Source organism: Diceros bicornis, chromosome 24 (genome assembly GCF_020826845.1).
Source record: "Diceros bicornis minor isolate mBicDic1 chromosome 24, mDicBic1.mat.cur, whole genome shotgun sequence".
NCBI classification, from domain to species: domain Eukaryota; kingdom Metazoa; phylum Chordata; class Mammalia; order Perissodactyla; family Rhinocerotidae; genus Diceros; species Diceros bicornis.
The window spans coordinates 47,738,921-47,758,476 of NC_080763.1; the positions used below are offsets into that span (position 1 = coordinate 47,738,921).

Sequence of the window (19,556 nt, forward strand, 5' to 3'; positions counted from 1 at the left end):
TAGCAAATCATCAAAAAAAGAATCCAAGAAAAGAGTGATGTGAACATAAACAGTAGCAGCCGAGTGTGAGCCAGAAGCAGCAGAGGAAGTAAGGAGGAAAGTGAAAGGAGCTCTTCATTACTGAAATCTGATGACGCTCCTGCTCAAGGCACAGGACAGGCACCTTCTCTCTGGGTCACTTAGGTTTATAGTGAATAACAGTTACATAACCATAATTACAAAAATGCTATTTATTAGTTTCCAATTCTTACAACCAACTTAGACAAAAAATGGAAGACTTCATTATACCATAAAACATAAATGCTGTAAACTTAAACAACATAAAATAGATAATTTCCCTAATTAACTCAAGTGAAAATTAACTTAAAAATGATGTGGCCACAGATATAAAGGAAATTGAAGTAATTAAATTTTTAAATACAATTCCATGTTAATAAACCAGACATTACTGATAAAATGGTGTTTCTTAGAGAATATTAATTATAAATCAACCAAAAAAGACAGAAAATCCAATAGAATACTAAGTTTGAAAGTTGTCTAAGATCATATCTCACTGAAAGACACTGTAGTCAGGTAGTTTTTAAAGCAATACTATAAAACTTCACTCTCTAAAATATTCTTCAACACAAGACTGGAAGCTTCACGATTTTTCATGAAACTCTATAATTCTAACACCAAAATATTCCAAAGATAACATACAAAAGTTAAAACCACAGACTAACTACAGACTACCCCTCAACTGGGAATACAAATTAAAGATTATTAAATAAAACGTGAATACAACAGGCTCAACTGTGCAGTTAGAGAATAAAATGCCATGGCTAAGTGTGGTTTATCATGAGAATGAGTGAATGATTCCACAGCATTATGTACATTCATTTAAACAATAAAAATTAATAGTCTATCAAAGATAAAAACCACTATCCTCTTGATATATGCAATAATATTTCAACATTAATTTCTTATGAAAATTTTAAAACGATTATGAATAGAAATATATTTTGGCATTAAAAAGTCTTTCAAATCAATATTCAATTTTAATGGAAAGTCTAGCATATGCTCTAAATTTTAAAAAGAAGTAAAAAACTTATAAGACAACTAGGGGGAAGAAGACTTTTACTTTCTATGGCATACTCCTTCTGTACTATTTGAATTATAAAATCATGAGCACACATTATTTTTATAATTTTAAAACTATTTAAAATAAAAATAGTACTGGCTTAATATAATTTCTGTGATTTATGTTCTGATATTTTTAATACTTGGTATGAAGGGCAATCCTAAATCACAAAGAACCATGATTTGCACCATCTGTGACCACCCTCCACAAACTATTACAGAATTCAAAGTTAAGGAAGAGTAACTCAAGAAATGTCTGGAGAGGAATTTTTATAAAGAAAAATCGGCTAATGATATGGTAGATGCTCTTGATTCAGAGAAGTCATTAATTCTCTCTGGAGAAGTTTAAAAACAAAAACAATCTCAGGTAGCAGCACTCTCCATTAATAGGCCAAAACTGGATAACCCAGATGTCTATCCAGAGTGAATGGATAAACTGTGGTACACAAATACCGTGGACTACTATACAGCAATGAGAAAGAACCAAGTGCAATTACACTCAACAACATGGAAGGATCTAAATTACTTTTACTTGCAATTACTTTTTTATTGTGATAAAAATATAACATAAAATTTGCCATTTTAACCATTCTTAAGGTTGGTCAAGAAAAAAAAGAGACTCACATTCCTAGAACTGAAATGAAAGAAGGGACATTACTCCAGATCTTACAGAAATAACAAGATTTTTAAGAAATACTATGAACAACTGTATGCTAACAAATTAACCTATATGAAATGGACAAATTCCTAAAAAGACAAAAACTACAAAATTGACTCAAGAAGAAAGAGAAAATCTACAGCAAGTAGAGAGATTGAATTAGTAATCAAAAAACTAACCACAAAGAAAAGCCCAGATGGCTTCACAGCTGAATTCTATCAAACATTTAAAGAATACTAATTTTTCACAAACTCTCAAAAAAATATGAGAGAACACTTCCCAACTCATTAAGGCCAAAATTAATCTGATACCAAAACCAAAGACATAAAAGGAAAACAAAAACAAAAACAAAAACAAAACTTCAGACTAATACCACTTATGAATATAGATGCAAAAATCCTCAATAAAATACTAGCAAACCAAATCTAGTAACATAGAAAAAGAATTGTACACCATGACCAAATGGGATTTACCCCAAGAATGTAAGGTTGGTTCAACATACCAAAATCAATTAATGGAATACACCATATCAATAGAATAAGAAACAAAAGCCACATAATTATCTCAATGGATGCAGAAAAAGCAGTTGACAAAATCCAACACCTTTTTATGACAAAAACACTCAACAAACTAGGAATAGAGGGGAAGTTCCTCAACCTGATAAAGGGCATCTATGACAACTCACAGCTAACAGCATACTTAATGGTGAAAGACTTAGATGCTTTCTCCCTAAGATCAGGAATAAGAGAAGAATGTCCACTCTCAACACTTCTATTCCACAATGTACTGGATTCTAGCCAGGACAATTAGGCAACAAAAAGAATTAACGACACACAAATTGAAAAGGAAGGAACAAAACTATCTCTATTTGCAAGTAACATGATTATATATATAAAAATCCTAAGGAATCCACTTGAAAAAGTTAAAATGACAAACTTTGTCATATATATTTTACCACAATAAAAAAGTGAAAACAAACAAGTTAAACTCTGAAAACTACAAAATATATATATATTTTTTAATTTAAAAGATCTAGGAGCCAGCCCTGATGGCCTAGCAGTTAAAGTTCGGCACGCTCTGCTTCAGTGGCTGGGGTTCAGTTCCCGGGCGTGGAACCACACCGTCTGTCAGTAGCCAAGCTGTGGTGGTGGCTCACACAGAAGAAGCAGAAGAACTTACAACTATACACAACCATGTGCTGGGGCCTGGGGTAGGGAGAGGAAGAAAAAAGGAGTAAGATTGGCAACAGATGTTAGCTTAGGGGGAATCTTCCTCTGCGCAAAAAAAAAAAAAAAAAAGAAATTTAAAAGATCTAAATAGATGGAAAGACATATCGTGTTCATGGGGAGGAAAGCAATATTGTTAAGATGGCAATACTCCCCCAAACTGATCTACAGAGTCAATGCAATCCCTATCAGAATCCCAGGTGGCTTCTTTATAGAAAGTGACAAGCTGATTCTAAAATTCATATGGGAATTCAAGGAACCCAGAATAGCCAAAATAATCCTGAAAAAGAACAATTGGAGGACTCACACTTCCTGAATTCAAAACTTACTACAAAGCAACAGTAATCAAGCGGTATGGTACTGGCATAAGGACAGGCATATATATCAATAGGACAGAACTGAGAGTCCAGAAATAAACCCATACATTTATGGTCAATTGACTTTGATAAGGATGCCAAGACTATTCAACGGGGAAAAAATAATTTCTTCAACAGATGGTGCTGGGACAACAGGATACCCACATGTAAAAGAATGGATGTGGACCCCCTATCTCACACCATATACAAAAATTGACTCAAAATGGATCAAAGACCTAAATGTAAGAGCTAAAACTATAAAACTCTTAGAAGAAAACATAGGTATAACTCTTTGTGACCTTGGATTTAGCAATGGATTCTTAGATATGACACCAAAAGCAACAAAAGAAAAGTCAAATTGGACTTCATCAAAATTAAAAACTTTTGTGCTTCAAAGGAAACTATCAAGAAAGTGAAGTGACAACTCATAGTACAGGAGAAAATATTTGCAAATCATACGTCTGATAAAGGATCTGTATTCAAATATATAAAGAACCTTTACAACTCAAAAGCAGAAAGACAATACAATTTAAAAACGGGCAAAAGACTTGAATAGACATTTATTTCTCCAAAGAAGATATACAAATGGTCAATAAACACAAGAAAAGATGCTCAACATCATTAGCCTTTAGGGAAAAGCAAACCAAAACCACAATGAGATACCACTACACACCCACTAGGATAGCTAGAATAAAAAAGACAAATAATAAGTGTTGGCAAAAATGTGTAGAAACTGGAACCCGGATATGCTGCTGGTGAGAACGTAAACTGGCATATAGCTACCATGGAAAACAATCCGGCAGTTTCTCAAAATGCTAAGCAGAGAGTTACTGAATGACCTAGCAATTCCGCACACCCAAGAAAAACGAAAACACATGTCCACACAAAAACTCAAACATTAATGTTCATATCATTATTCATAATAGTCAGAAGGCAGAAACAACCCAAATGTCCATCAACTGACGAATGGATAAACAACATGTGGACTATCTATATAACAAAATGTTATTCGGAATAAAAAGAAATGAAATACAGACAGATCCTTGAAAACATTATGCTAAGTGAAAAGAATCCAGTCACAAAAGACCACATATTATATGATTCTATTTATAATAAATGTCCAGAAAAGGCAACTATATAATGAAACTAGATTAGTGGTTGCTTAGGGCTGGGGGGAAGGAGGGAGTTGGGGGTGATAGCTAAAAGACACAGGTGATGAAAATGTTCTGGAATGAAATAGTGGAGATAGTTGCACAACTCTACGAACACACTAAAAACTACTGGACTGTACAATTTAAACAGGTAAATTGTTTGTGGACTGTATCTCAATAAAGCTGTTACCCAAAAAAGAAGAAAGAAAGAAAAGAAACCATCTGGTAATTGTAAATGGCAGAGAAATCTTTCTTTTCCAGTAAAATAAACTTAATCAGTTAGCTGTGTAATTCACGTTTCTCTCATGTTGCTGATAGACATCCGGTTTTTGTTCAATAACCCTCTTAACAGATTATTTCACAAGGATTATCAAAACTTCTTAAACATAAACCTTGCTTTAAAAAAAAATAACTAAATATTTGGAGAAGGAAATATATCCAGATTTATCACTTTGGTTACGTAAAACCAAAATAACACCTGATGTTTTGAGAAACATTTCTTGACCTAATACAGTCTAATATAAATTCCATCCTGACACCTTAATTAACTGGCGAAATGAGAAATAGAGCATTCCCAATAACTTTCCACTTTGCTGCTAGTTAATAATATATCCTACATATTTGAAAGCAGTGCTTCATCAACCTTTTCCCAGATTCACTTTAAAGGTACATCAGAAAGGTGATTTGTTAACATACTTAAAGACTTTTCAACAACCTGATTTGAAATATTTAGGGTTAAAAAAGAAACAAATCCTCGGGCTGACCCCATGGCGTAGTGGTTAAGTGCGCATGCTCTGCTGCTGGCGGCCCGGGTTCGGATCCCGGGCGCACACCGACATACCACTTGTCAGGCCATGCTGTGGCGGCATCCCACATAAAGCACAGGAAGATGGGCACAGATGTTAGCTCAGGGCCCGTCTTCCTCAGCAAAAAGAGGAGGACTGGCATGGATGTTAGCTCAGGGCTGATCTTCCTCACAGAAAAAAGAAACAAATCCATTTGTGAGAGAGCTGCAAAATTATTTTTTAAGGATTGCTGCATACCCATTCATTATGAAGTCAACAACTTTCCCAATAGTGAAGAATCAATACAAATGCTATTTCAAGTTAAAAATAATGTATAAGTTAAAAAAATATATATTCAGGGGGGCCGGCCCGGTGGCGCAGGCGGTTAAGTGCGCGCGCTCCGCTGCGGCGGCCCAGGGTTCGCTGGTTTGGATCCCGGGCGCGCACCGACGCACTGCTTGGTGAGCCATGCTGTGGCGGCGTCCCATATAAAGTGGAGGAAGATGGGCACCGATGTTAGCCCAGGGCCGTCTTCCTCAGCAAAAAAAAAAAAAAAGAGGAGGATTGGCGGATGTTAGCTCAGGGCTGATCTCCTCACAAAAAAAAAAAAAAAAAAATATATATATATATATATATATATTCAGGGGCCAGCCTGGTGGCGTAGTGGTTAAGTTCGCACGCTCCGCTTCGGCGGCCGGGGGTTCGTAGGTTCAATCCTGGCCATGGACCTGCACACTACCTGTGAAGCCATGCTGTGGCAGGTGTCTCACATATAAAGTGGAGGAAGATGGGCATGGATGTTAGCCCAGGGCCAATTTTCCTCAGCAGAAAGAGGAGGACTGGCAACGGATGTTAGCTCAGGGCTAATCTTCCTCATCAAAATAAATATATAAATTCAGCCCCTTGATTTCAATTTTTTAAACAAAATGAGAGAAATTCAATGTTTCAATTCAATTTCTTCACACAAACAGGGGTAAAGTACAAGAAAGTAACAGCCTTACAATGTTATTTGGGTGTCACGGTAAGGGAGGTCTATTTACCTTTAGATTTCATTTCTGTTATTTATGTTTTTAAAAAATTATGAGTGGCAAGAACATTTCTTGTTCGGCTCTTTATTTTAAATTGATGAGTTCTTCCTACATACCAAAATCTTTGCAGTTGAACAGAATCAGCTCCATGTCACTTTCAAGAAAGACAAAGTTTACACACATGGTCCCCGACTCACAAATACCCCATCACAGACCTCTCCACACTGCATGTCTCCACAGGCACAGCCTCGCTTCACCCCCACCCACCCTGGAGGGCTGCTCCCCAGCCCTCTCCCAGCCACCTGAGAAAGCAGACACTTTCCAGGAACCCCTTTTCTCTGCTTTCAATACACCCATCATGTAACCCCCCTTCTTCCCACACTTTTCCTCTTTCTCCCTTCTCTCTCTTCCATTGATGTGCAGTTACTGGAGAAAAATTTGCCCTCCCTTATCCCCATTTTTTCCTTCTACTTATGGGGGAAGCTTTCTAATAAATGAGTAAGTATAAGAATAGAAAGGGCAATACATCCAAATCAAAGAAAACTGTAACTCTACACTGACTTCACACAGAGATGGAAACGAGGGTGCCTTTCAGGTAAGTACAGCGTAGAGAACACCCAGAGAACACCAGCCTTTACCTCTGTACCATCTGGAAGCCCTATGAAGATGAGAGCACAGGAATACGAAGGCACTTAGCCTCAAGGGTAACAAGAGCTCCGGAAGAAGAGGAATTCTGTTTTGTTCACCACTGCAGTGCTGGCACTTCTTTTTTTTTTTTGTGAGGAAGATCAACCCTGAGCTAACATCCATGCTAATCCTCCTCTTTTTGCTGAGGAAGACGGGCTCTGAGCTAACATCTATTGCCAATCCTCCTCCTTTTTATCTTCCCCCAAAGCCCCAGTAGATAGCTGTATGTCACAGTTGCACATCCCTCTAGTTGCTGTATGTGGGACGCGGCCTCAGCATGGCTGGAGAAGCGGTGCGTCGGTGCGCGCCCAGGATCTGAACCCGGGCCGCCAGTAGCGGAGCGCACGCACTTAAACCGCTAAGCCACGGGGCCTGCCCATTGCTGGCACTTCTTAAGTCCTTAAAAAAGACTTGCTGAATGAATGACAGGAGATGACAGCAGATTAGAAATGTCAACATAATTGTGCACAGTGGGAAAAGCAAATGGACAAGTGATATCTAATTTAGCAAAGTTAGAAAACTGAAAGTTAACTGAGTGCGAGGTAGGGGTAAGGCGGCTCAGGAATCATCAGTGCCACCAGGCTATCTGAAGGCCTAAAGCGTGATGGACAGAAAACATGACTGGCTTGAAGTCTGCAGAAGAAGCAGTTACACCCCAGATCTCCTCCCACTGCCACCCCTACCCCATCAGCTCCTGCACCTCACTCCACCTTCCCAGAAAGCTGTCACTACTCCCCACTGCCCAAGCAGGAGACCAGAAACCCCTCTCCGGGGAAACAGGCCCAAGAGAAAGAATTCTTTAGCAACTTCTGGTGTGCCCCTCAAACTGGCAAGGTCCCTGCCTTAATGGTGAGACTCAACATTTAAAGTTTGTCCATGCACACAGGGGGTTTCCAATCAGCCTACTAATAACTATGAAATGACAGCCAATAACCGCCAAACATTTGGAGAAAGGCTTCTGACATCAAAGACAAAGACCAAAGTAGGAAAGAGGAGAAAAAGAACTTAGAAGAAACAGACAACACAGGAAACAAAAGAAAATGTCTATATAACAAATGTGTGCACATAAATCAGTAAAAAATAAAGAGAAATGTTTAAAAAAATGTACTGCCTTCATGAAACAAAAACAAGACGTTATAAAAAGGAGTGCTGTGAACAAAAACACTTAGAAATAAAAGATATAACAGCAGAAATAAAAATTCAGAGTAGGAACTATAAGATAAAGCTGAGGACTTCTCCCAGAAAAATCAGAACAAAAAGATAAACGAATAGAAAAAAAGTAGGAGAAAAGGAAATTAGCAGAACCCACCAGAAGATCCAACATCTGAATAACAGGAGATCAAGAAGAATAGAAAGGAGAAATCCGAGAAGAGATTATCAAGCAAGAAACAATACAGAAAAGTTTCCCAGAGCTGAAGGACCCAAGTGTCCCCACCAAAAAGATCCACCAAGGAATACCAGGGATAAATGGAAGACCCTGAAAGCTCCCAGAGATAAAACAAGTCACACAAAGGCTTGGGGATCACAACGGCCTCAGGCTCTTCATTACCAACAATGGAGGATAGACAGCAAAGGAGTATTGCTTTCAAACTTCTGAGAAAAAATGATTTCTAAGCCGGCATTCAATACCCAGGGAAACTGTTATCCAAGTGTGAGGGAAGAAAAGGCATTTCCAGACAGGCTAGGTCTCAAAAAATTTCTCTCTGACAAATTCTTTGTCAGGAAACCACTAGAAGATATACTCCACCAAAAGGAGAAAGACATGGAATCCAGTAAGGGGAATGCAACAGAGGAGAGACGCAAAAAGAATTCCACTAAGGGGCCGGCCCGGTGGCGCAAGCGGTTAAGTGCGCACGCTCCGCTGCGGCGGCCCGGGGTTCGCTGGTTCGGATCCCGGGCGCGCACCGACGCACTGCTTGGTAAGCCATGCTGTGGCGGCGTCCCATATAAAGTGGAGGAAGATAGGCACAGATGTTAGCCCAGGGCCGCCTTCCTCAACAAAAAAAGAGGAGGATTGGCGGATGTTAGCTCAGGGCTGATCTCCTCACAAAAAAAAAAAAAAAAAAAGAATTCCGTTAAGGAATGAAGAGAAACCCCAGGATGACTGCTAAGTACAGGCCCAGAGAATAGGGCCCAGACTGAAGAGGAAAAGGAAAGGCTCTGCAAGGGATGAAAAGTGCTAGACTACTCGAGGTGTCGGACTGTACTGAGGCATTCTATTCAAAAACCTGGGACTAAACTCATGACTGTACATTGGAATCCAAGCTAAAGGAAAGAAAAAATAATTCATCCCAATATAAACACAAAAATAATTCCATCTTTACTAATTAACTGCATCCTATGTGGCTTAGCTGTTAAGATATTTACCTAATGATAACAACATAAACACAATATCAATTTAAACAAAAATTATTATATAACCATATTTGGAAAAAAGGAGAGAGAGAACTGGGTGTGTGTTTGGGGCAGTTGCGCGGTGGAGGGGAGAAAAGTAAAAGTTCTATAGCCTTCTCTTCTGTGGTAAGAAGCCCACAGATAACGTCTAAAATGGAAAAATCAGAAATGAGCAGTACAAGCATGCTATATAGAAACATGAAATTTGAGGCAGGAATTTCTAAATAAATAACCACCAATATCTAAGATTCTTCCTCTTCCACAGTAATATAACATCATCTCCCTGTGGCCCGGAATGTGGATGAGACGGCCACCACCGTCAGGAGGTGGACTGAGAGCAGGAAAGGGCCCAGGTCCTGGAAAGCTGTTTACTAGCCCTAGACTGCAGACATCCCAATTTCACATGAGAGAGAAACCACGTTGATTCTGTTTAAGCCACTGCTATTTGGTTCTCTGTTACTGGCAGCTGAATGTGATCCTAAGACAGATGATTCTAAGTAAAAACAGAGGGGATAGGGGCCGACCCGGTGGCGCAAGCGGTTAAGTGCGCGCGTTCCGCTGCGGCGGCCCGGGGTTCGCTGGTTCGGATCCCGGGCGCGCACCGACGCACTGCTTGGCAAGCCATGCTGTGGCGGCGTCCCATATAAAGTGGAGGAAGATGGGCACAGATGTTAGCCCAGGGCCGTCTTCTTCAGCAAAAAAAGAGGAGGATTGGCGGATGTTAGCACAGGACTGATCTCCTCACACACAAAAAAAAAACAGAGGGGATAAAAGTGGTTGCTTATGGGGGGCCGGCCCGCTGGTGTACTGGTTAAGTTCGTGTGCTCCGCTTCGGCGGCCCTGGGTTCACAGGTTCAGATCCCAGGCACAGACCCATGCACGACTCATTAGGCCATGTGTGGCAGTGTCTCACATACAAAATAGAGGAAGATGGGCACAGATGTTAGCTCAGGGACAATCTTCCTCAGCAACAAGAGGAAGATTGGCAACCATGTCAGCTCAGGACCAGTCTTCCTCACACACACACACAAAAAAGTGGTTGCTTACACAAGTTAGAACCCAGAGTGGCGCAGGCTGGTAGAAGGACAACTGTTCTGTGTTACAACTCTGTAGTACTACTTGACTTTTAAAACTAAGTAAATGCATTACTTTAATAAAGGTAAAATTATATTTAAAGAAAATCACCCCACAGGGTATGGTCAGAAGTGCTGTTAATCTCAACTTCTAAAACTAAGATTAGATGTGTAAGGTCAATTTTAAATTCTAACATTGGACCATGTCTTTCAGACCTGATTTATTAAAGACAACAGAATTTGAAGTCACTGTAGAAGTTTTTGAAAGGAGGACTGATGAAATGAAAAGCGATGTTTAAGACTGATCTGGCAGTGGTACTTAAATCTTCAAGTGAGAAAGACATTTATTTAGGTCTGCGGGTTTGCGAGCTTTAGCTAGGCCAGTGATAACGGGAATGGAAAGAAAAGGCTAAAATAAAACTGAGATATTTCAAAGCAGGTGCCAGCACGGCAGCATGAGATTGACCATGGTCCGGTGAAGGAGAGAGGCCTGGCTAGAGGGCTGCTTGCTCAAAAATGATCAGGCAAAATGTCCAGAGCCTGGTTAACCCAGGGGAGAGTAGGGATGGGACTGGAGGGCAGATCATGTGATTTCTCAAATTCGTAACAGTTTTCAAACCCAAGACTGATTTTGGAGGCAAGAGGAATCATCATCATTCCAACAACATTAGGAGTCACCTTAGAAAAGTAAGTTCCATATGTCTCCAAAGAATCTCCGACACAAGGATAGAATTTGACTGAAATTTATGATCCAATTCAAATTTCTCTTTGAATTTCTAATTCTTTCCTAAGGGTAACAAAATCCAAAGTCTCCTATTATATAACTGATCCTTTTTGCAAAGTTTTAATCTAAAAATAATTTTATTGCCCGTTACCAACCAGTCAATAAAACTGACCAAAAACCTAATACACAACACAGATTGTTTAAAATCACAAAGGGGGACCTCTATCACATAGTATCTGTTTTGTTGTTTTTTAAAAAAGTTGTTTCTCTAGTAGACTTCAAGTCTATATATAGTTCACATTGTCAAGACAAGTGTGATCTTAAACCGAAGGAAAATGTATTTTCCTCTCATCCATTTTCACTAGGAAGAGAGCATTTGTGCGAGCTTCTCACACAAATTTAAAATAAACTTAACATGCTGTCATTCTGGGACATACTAAGACTCTAAGAATCAAACTCGGGACAGGGACTAAAAGGTGTTATGTTATGGGAGTCAGGGTGATGTGATTATAGGGTTTTTGGGGTTTTTTTTAATTCTTTCAAAATTTCCTTTAATTTTATCTTTTTGATTAAAAAAAAAGGTAAAAATCTGTATTTGGTCTCTTCCAGCAAGATCCTTTTACTTTATTAGTCTCAAAACATACTTTTTGTCTCTTTTCCAAGAAAAGCATTCAGTAGTTTTGCCGTACTCAATATAGTTTGGAATTAACAGGCCTGTTTGCTCACAGGTTTATCTAGCATCACAGACATGAGCACACACAGGAGAAGATTTCTAAGGGCATAAGACTCCGCAGATGACTCAGAGCAAAGGCAAGAGGAGCTGCCTGTCAACTCTGCCATATTTTAGGTTTTTTCACCTTACGTACATTACAGTATTTTGCTTAAAGAGCAATTCACTGCACATCAGAAACTTTTTCAGGCAGCTCACACAGTGGTATCTGAAGTGAGAAAAACTCACTCCAACTCCAACTTTATTTACTGAAAGTCTAGATTTAACACAGACACTGCTGTTCACTTCAAAGCCCAACAGTCAACGGAGGAGGTTTTAGGAGAGAAAAGGTAAGACCGGCTTGTTAATGTTTAATGATTTCAACTGTCCCCTCGCATGCCATGTAGTCAGTATTACTATGCATTTCAAATAGCTATTTACATATCTAAATTAACCTCATTTTTATTATGCAATCCCAATACTTCCCTACTTATTATTATAAGTATATAGAGCTTATTATTCAAAAGACCTTGTTTCTTAAATCTCTTATTTAAAAAAAGTGTTCCCATGTTATGCAAACATTCTATCTGGAGAAACCACTAAGATTAAAATGTATCTTGAGGGCCGGCCCCGTGGCTTAGCGGTTGGGTGCGCGCGCTCTGCTGCTGGCGGCCCGGGGTTCGGATCCTGGGCACGCACCGACGCACCGCTTCTCCAGCCATGCTGAGGCCGCGTCCCAGATACAGCAACTAGAAGGACGTGCAGCTATGGCACACAATTATCTACTGGGGCTTTGGGGGGAAAATAAATAAATAAATAAAATTACAAAAAAAAAAAAAAACCGTATCTTGATAGGTTTAGCACTATCACTTAAGCCCGAACTTATTAAATTTGGTAGAGTCATCTTACTCACACCTAGGGCCAAGCATCCCCATGGTGACAGCTACAGGAATTCACACGGATAAAGGAGAACTCGGAGAAGGTACTCCTGCGTTCATAATACGCAAAAAATCACAAACGAGGGAACTAATCAGAGGGCTAGAAAGATTAACTCTATTCCCTACAGAAGAAATATGCGTCGTGGTGAGAGAAGATGCCCTGGATTGGGACTCAGGAAGCCCACACTCAGGTCTGCCTCCATGAGGCATGCCTACACCAGCAGCGAGCCCAAGGCCTCCAATCTGGTCCGCAGGTCACACTGGCCCAGAGCAGAGGGCCACTGTGGTCCATCCAATGTCAACAAGCTGGGACTGCAAACATCAGCTCCATCCAAATCGAACACTAGCCATTATACTTAAACCATGAAAAAAATATTTAACACATGTAAGTTAAGAGTATTTTTATGTAACAAAGATGAAAGACAACAAATTCACCTCATTTAGCTGTCCATATTTGTTGCTGTTTACTTGCAGAAATTTTAGTGTTTCATGTGCTCTGCTTCAAATGGTATCAAATTTGCATTAAAAAACAGCTTAAAGAAATACACATGCAAAGTAGGGTATTTCCAATTTTTAATTAAGGTCTGGGATTTCACAGAGGAAACTAATTAAACTATAAACATAATCAAGGGAAAATTAAAGACAAAAACTTACAATGAAGGCTAGGATGACTCTTGTCCCATGCAACCATGTGAAAATAACAGCCAGAAACAGTCTTCTTTTAAAACTTAAAAACTTTATTACCTATACTTTCCAAATTTCCTCAAAGATGCCCCAATAAGTCTCAAAATCTGAGCTGAATCAGCTGTTTTTCTTCACTAAGTTTCACGAATTCTACATAGCTGTCATTAGACACCTAGCAAGATTTGGAAGGTGGGGAGAGGTTGGCCCTGTGCATGACAGGACTCAATATATCAGAGGTTTCAAACATCACGCAGAGTGTGAACCCAAAAACTCAACAATCCACAGGGTGATACCCTATATATGTTTCCTGAGCAGAAGTAATTCCACTTGAAAGTCAGGAGACCTAATAACGCTCCACAAACCACTCCATTTGCATTCTGTCTTCCAATAACAATAACTAGGCGTTCCAAATAACGCTAAATAACGACTGCACACACATCTTAACTAGTAACACACCACTGTAGAGTTACAATGGTGATAGGTTACCATACATGAGATCAAATACTACTTCTAAAAGACATTAATATTTCATTAAAATGCCATCTTAAATTTAAGTCCGTTCTTCTCTGCAATTTAAAGTTTATACTTCAGAGCAAATCGAGTTCTTAGGATAATGTAATTTATTTGTAATCATAATTTCCAAAAAGGCAGGACATAGTTTTGAAAATATTTTTATATTATAGCACACAGCTTCTGTTTAGATTTGGAAAGCTCAAACCTCATAAAACAAGACCTCTACACGTGCTGAGAAGAGGTTCCTCCATTGAAGCCCACCAGTTCACAAAGTGGCTGGTACCGTCTGGTGGCCAGGGGGCTACACAAGGACCACTGGTCCACAGGGCACCCAGCCTTCACACCAACCCCTGCTGAGGTGCTGCGCAGTTCCCAGGCCAGAGGCCAGCTAGACCACATCTTACCAGCTAACCCAATCTTCCCTCTGCTTCCTCCTCTCAGTCACACTTACTCACAGACTGTGCACCAAGCTGAACCTGATTGTGGAACTGTCTGGATTTCAATATCAAATGCTCAGAAAGGAATGGCAAATACAATACTCAGACCGCTGGGATGTAACAGGCACCAAAGACCTCACTTTTAAAGCAACTGTGAAGTCAGTTAATTATTCAGTTGGAAATCACGTCACCAATAAAGGACCCCAGAAAGCGAACACTCTTATTTTACTGATATTCTATGTAACCAAGAATGGTGGTCCCTGCCGAAAGAAAGCACAACAGGCTGTCCTGGGACTCTGGGCCTCCTTCTACTGCTGCTCTCACAAGACATCGTGTTAACAGCTCACTAAAGAGCAAAAAACAGAAGCCCTCTAAACAATATCACAACTTAAATTTTAATCTGTAAACAAGACTCCAAATTCCAGTTACCATTTTGACAGAGTAGGAGGTCTCATTATGTAATATACTCGTTTCTTCATGTAAATATCAACTCTATCAGCCTCAAATATTAGAAATCACTGGTTCAAACTGCACAGTCCTAGTCTAATGACGCAAATGACCCAACGATAAAATTTTCATAGGTTTGGCCTGAACCCTAAACATAAGCGCTGCATCTTCACACTCAGCCGTTTTAGGTGAGTCTGAGGGTCTTGACAGAAAGCCCATGCTGCAGAGAGATAAAATCAAGGGTTTCACTTCACACTTGTAGCTGTTCTCAAGATCCTAATGACTATTAAACGGCTTAATCAAATTTTTGTCCTAATAAAGCATAAATCAGCTCATCAATGATTACAGCACTATAGATCCTAACTAGACAAGGCATGCAAAGGTCAGATGAAGAAAGTTTTTAAGTGACTTCCCTATACTGACAGTTCCAGCTCCTCCCAAAATATTACGAGGGTCTGGCAAATCACAGTGAAAAAAACATCAGTTTTTGCATGGCGTATCCAAAATAAGGCTTTTAATCTTAAAATTCCCTGGAAGGTGCTACAGTAAAAAAGGTGTTCAAGACCCTGGACGCCAAGGTGATGTAGACAGGCTGTCCCCTAGGAGGGGGCCGTTAGAGCTGGGCTCCCAGGAAATGCACAAGAAGGTGTGGGGGCCCACGGGGCGGTGGGGGAGGCAGACGCAACCAGCACACGCGGCTGCCCCTACAAGCCAGCAGAACGTGTGGGGGTGAGGAACTCGACGCTGACTTTGGCCCCCAAAGCGAGAAGCGGGGGTGGGGGTGGGGGCGGATATCCCAGGGAGTGCTGCAGGAAATGATATCCAGACTCGGAGGGTGGATCTAGGAAGCGGCCGGGGCGATGGCCCGGCGGGGGGGTGGGGGTGGGGGTGGCAACGGAGGATGTGGCTCCAAGGGGCAGGATGAGGGGGCGGGACGACCGAACGCGGATGTGCGAGAGCCGAGGACGAGGGCAGGGAGGGACCAAGAGCCGCGAAAGGACGAGGGTGCAAGGAGCGGCCGCAGAGGGATGGGGCGGCGGGTCTGGGAGCAGTGACGAGGCGGGATGAGTGGCAGCCCGAGGGCAGGGAGAAGGAGGAGGAGACGGCAGGGTGGGAAGACGGAGGGGCTGAGGGTCAGGCACGCGCCCCGCGCGCACTTACCCCACTCGAGGAACTCGGCCACATACTTGTCGCGGCGCAGGGCCGACTGGCTGCACTCGGTGTACAGGCAGACGAGCACGTCGAGCAGCGTCTCCACGCTCAGGGCGCTCTCGTTGCGCCACGGCCCGTCCAGGAGCAGCTGCTCCAGCTTCTTGAGCCGCACCTTGGCCGACATGGTGCCGCGCGTCCCGCTCCCAACGCGCCGGCCTCTCGCCGCCCGCTCGGCCAGTCCGTCAGGGCGAGCCCTCGGGGACCCGGCGGCCGCGAGCCCCGGCAGCGCCTCGTCGCCGCCCCGTCCGCGTCGTCGCGCCCCGGCCTAGGCCGACATCTTGGGCTCGGTCCCGGCGGCGCAGCGTCTGGGGCACCGGGCCCCGCGGGTCCATGGGCCGGTCTCCTCCCCTCGGCGCCGCCGCCCTCCCCGCCCGGCGCGGCCCGCCCCTCGCTCGCCCCCGCCGCGCGCCCCTCAGCCCCGCCCGCGGCCGCGCCCTCCTCGCCGTCCGCCGCTCGCCGCCGACCTGGAACAGCGCGGAGCCGAGCGCTGCGCAAGCCCGGCCGGCGCCCGAGCCCCGACCCCAGCCCCGACCCGGCGGCCCAGCCCCGCGGCCCGCAGCCAACCAGGGCGCGGCCAGCGCGGGCGCAGCCAACCACCGCGGGGCCGGCCGCCGCCGCGCTGACCTCAGCGCGCCGCCCCGCCCCCGCGCTCCCGGCTCCAGGCTCCCGGCGGGATCGGACCTCGCCGCTTGCCGTAGGGAGGCCTGGATGCTGGGAAGGCCGGGGCGGGCGGGGTTGGATGAGAGCGACGCCCGGCGGGGGCGGGGCGAGCGAGGAGCCAGAGCGCCGCCGAGATTGCGCACCCACGCGTGCGCAGAGCGTGCCCGGGCGGCGTGCGCGAGCGCTTCGTGTACCAGACCTGTGTGCGCGCTACCCGCCCTGGTGCGCGCGCGGCCCGGATCCCGAAGGGGATCCCGAGGCTCCGAGCAGCCGGTGCGGGCCCTTGCCTGCCTGCGGCCTTGGGGCCGGGGAGCCGAGGTGGGCGTCGAGGGCCGCCCCGCAGGCGCAGCTCTGGTGGCCTCGGCGGCGTGACGGGCTGTTTTAAAACCAGGGCTTGTCCGAGCTCGGGCGGCCTTCGAAAACGCGGGCCCACCTCTGACTGGAGAGGGGAGACGGAGGCCTGGACAGGGCTGGGGGCTGTTGGAGAGAGTGACCCAGCAGGCCACCCAGCGCCGGTGAATTCGTGGTGTCCCCGCAGTGGCCGCTTCAGATTCCGCTGTCCAGCTTACCCCTCCCTGCAAACGAACGCCTGGGGCGGCAGTTTAGTAGAAGCGGCGGGCTGTCAGTCTCCGGGCTGGCTTTGCCTAACGAGTCACTGCTTGTGCTGAGATTGTTGAGTTTGGGTGGCTGGGGGAAGGAGGGTGATGGAGAATACCCCCACCCAAACAAACCTTTGGCGTCAGGAGAGGAGGGGCCGCCTGGAACTCGGGTTCCGTGACCTGGCGTGCGGGTGGGAGAGGGCTGGGAGCAGGTGCGGGGCCGTGAGAAGCCTAGCCTGGGAAAGGGAGGAGGAAGGGGGTTCCAGTGGGAGCCAGGGCGGCGCCCCGAGGTGGAGCAGATGAGGGGGCAGATAGAGCTTTGAAGGCGGGAAACTAAAGGAGTTTTAGTTTCTGTGGCAAAGCTAATCAATGGAGATAGAAATCAGAAGAGTGGCTACCTCTGGAGGAGGTATTGACTGGAAAAGGGTAGAAGGGAGCCTTCCCGGCTGCTAGAAATGTTCTATGATCTCGTTTGGGTGGTGGTTATGCAGGAGGACATATAAGTAGCATTCTTTAAACTGTACACTTAAGAGTAGTGTTGTCACTGTATATATATTATACCTTAATTTATAAAAGCAGGCAAAAGCAATCTTTGGTGTTAGAGGTCAGAGTAGCGGTTACTTTTGACGGATTATTAACTGGGGGCTCAACATTCTGTATCTTGACCAGACCCTTCTTGTTACATGGGTCTGTACGTATATAACAATTATTCAAACTGTACTCTAAATACTTGTGCACTTTACTGTGTGTGTATGATACCCCAATTAAAAGTTTTTAAAGAAAAAAAAAAAAAAAGGCTGAGCAGACCACCTGGCTCAAAATCAAAGATTTCCTACTTGTTTAGGATAAAGACCAAATTCCTTACCTTGGCTTTTAAGTAGGGGGATCAGACTGAATTTGCCTGAGACAGTCTCCATTTTTTTGCCTTTGTCCCAGCGTAAGTATAACCATGCCCTTCCTTCCCACAGTGTCCCCATTTGGACAGTATATTCTCTCATCTCTAGGCCTAGCAGGCTTGGGCTGGCCCTGCTCAGCCCTCTAGCCCTGTTCTTACCCTCTTCTCTTTGGTCTCTAATTCCAGTCTCACTGGCCTCCTTGCTGTTTCTCGACTGTTCCTGCTCCCTCCTGCCTCAGGGCCTTTGCACTGCCAAGCCCTCCACGTTGGATGCCCCTCCCTGACCACCTTCACTTTGTCTGCTCAACTCAAATCTGTTTCAGTATTGCCCCTTCAGGGAAGCCTTGCCTAACTCCCTGGGCTAGATCAGGCCCCAGTTCATCCTGTAGTTTTCCTTAGCACTTGGCCCAGTAGGTATTTGTGGGTCTTGTCCGCTAGTCTGGAAACTAGAAATCTTTCTGTGCCTCCGTTTCCTCAGGTATAAAAAGGGAATAATAATAGGACCTACCCAAGTATTTCAGTGAGTTTCTGAAAGGATTAAATGAGTTAACACCCATAGAGCACTTTGAACAGTGCCTGGCTCACAGTAAATGCTCACATATTGGTAACTGGTATCATGCATTAGAACTATTATTTCAGAAACTGGGGGCTATGTGACCAGCTGATGGATGGAGTAGTCTCGGGTCCCCCAGACCGAGGAATCCCAGTGTCCTCAGGCACCCGTAAGATTCCTCTCTATCTGCCTTGGTCACTTCGGGCTGCTATAACAAAGTACCGTAGACCAGGTGGCTTATAAACAGAAATTTATTTCTCACAGTTCTGGAGGCTAGAAGTCCAAGATCAGGGTGCCAGCACGGTCAGGTTCTGGGTGAGGGCCCTCCTCCTGTTGACAGAGGGCTGTCTTGCTGTGTTCTCACACGACGGAAAGAGGGAGCTCTCTGGCCTCTTATGAGACACTAATCCCATTCATGAGGGCTCAACTCTCATGACCTAATCACCCCCCAAAGGCCTCACCTCTAAATACACCACATTGGGGGGTTAGGATTTCAGCACATGAATTTGGGGATACAAACATTCAGCCCATAACAGTATCCCTACAATAAATTCCTTCCTGGGCTGGTCCCGGTGGGTTTCTGGTCTTTGTAACGCAGCAAGCCAGACTAAGCATAGCCTTATCCCCAGCACCCCGAAGCGTGCATAACGTATGGTAACTTCAAGCCACAAACAATGTCTCAGTTCAGAAATTAGAATGTCCAGGTCT

At 43.9% G+C, this 19,556-nt stretch overlaps 1 protein-coding gene across 1 annotated transcript in view; it reads right to left on the minus strand.

Moving 5' to 3' along the window:
• CDC42BPB (CDC42 binding protein kinase beta) overlaps positions 1 to 16,488 on the minus strand; it is a 119,590-nt gene extending 103,102 nt beyond the window's left edge. Inside the window, 1 exon segment of the mRNA XM_058567759.1 lies at positions 16,091 to 16,488. Coding sequence (XP_058423742.1) covers positions 16,091 to 16,265 — 175 coding nt within the window. The 5' untranslated portion in view covers positions 16,266 to 16,488.
• Positions 16,489 to 19,556: the final 3,068 nt, after the last annotated feature.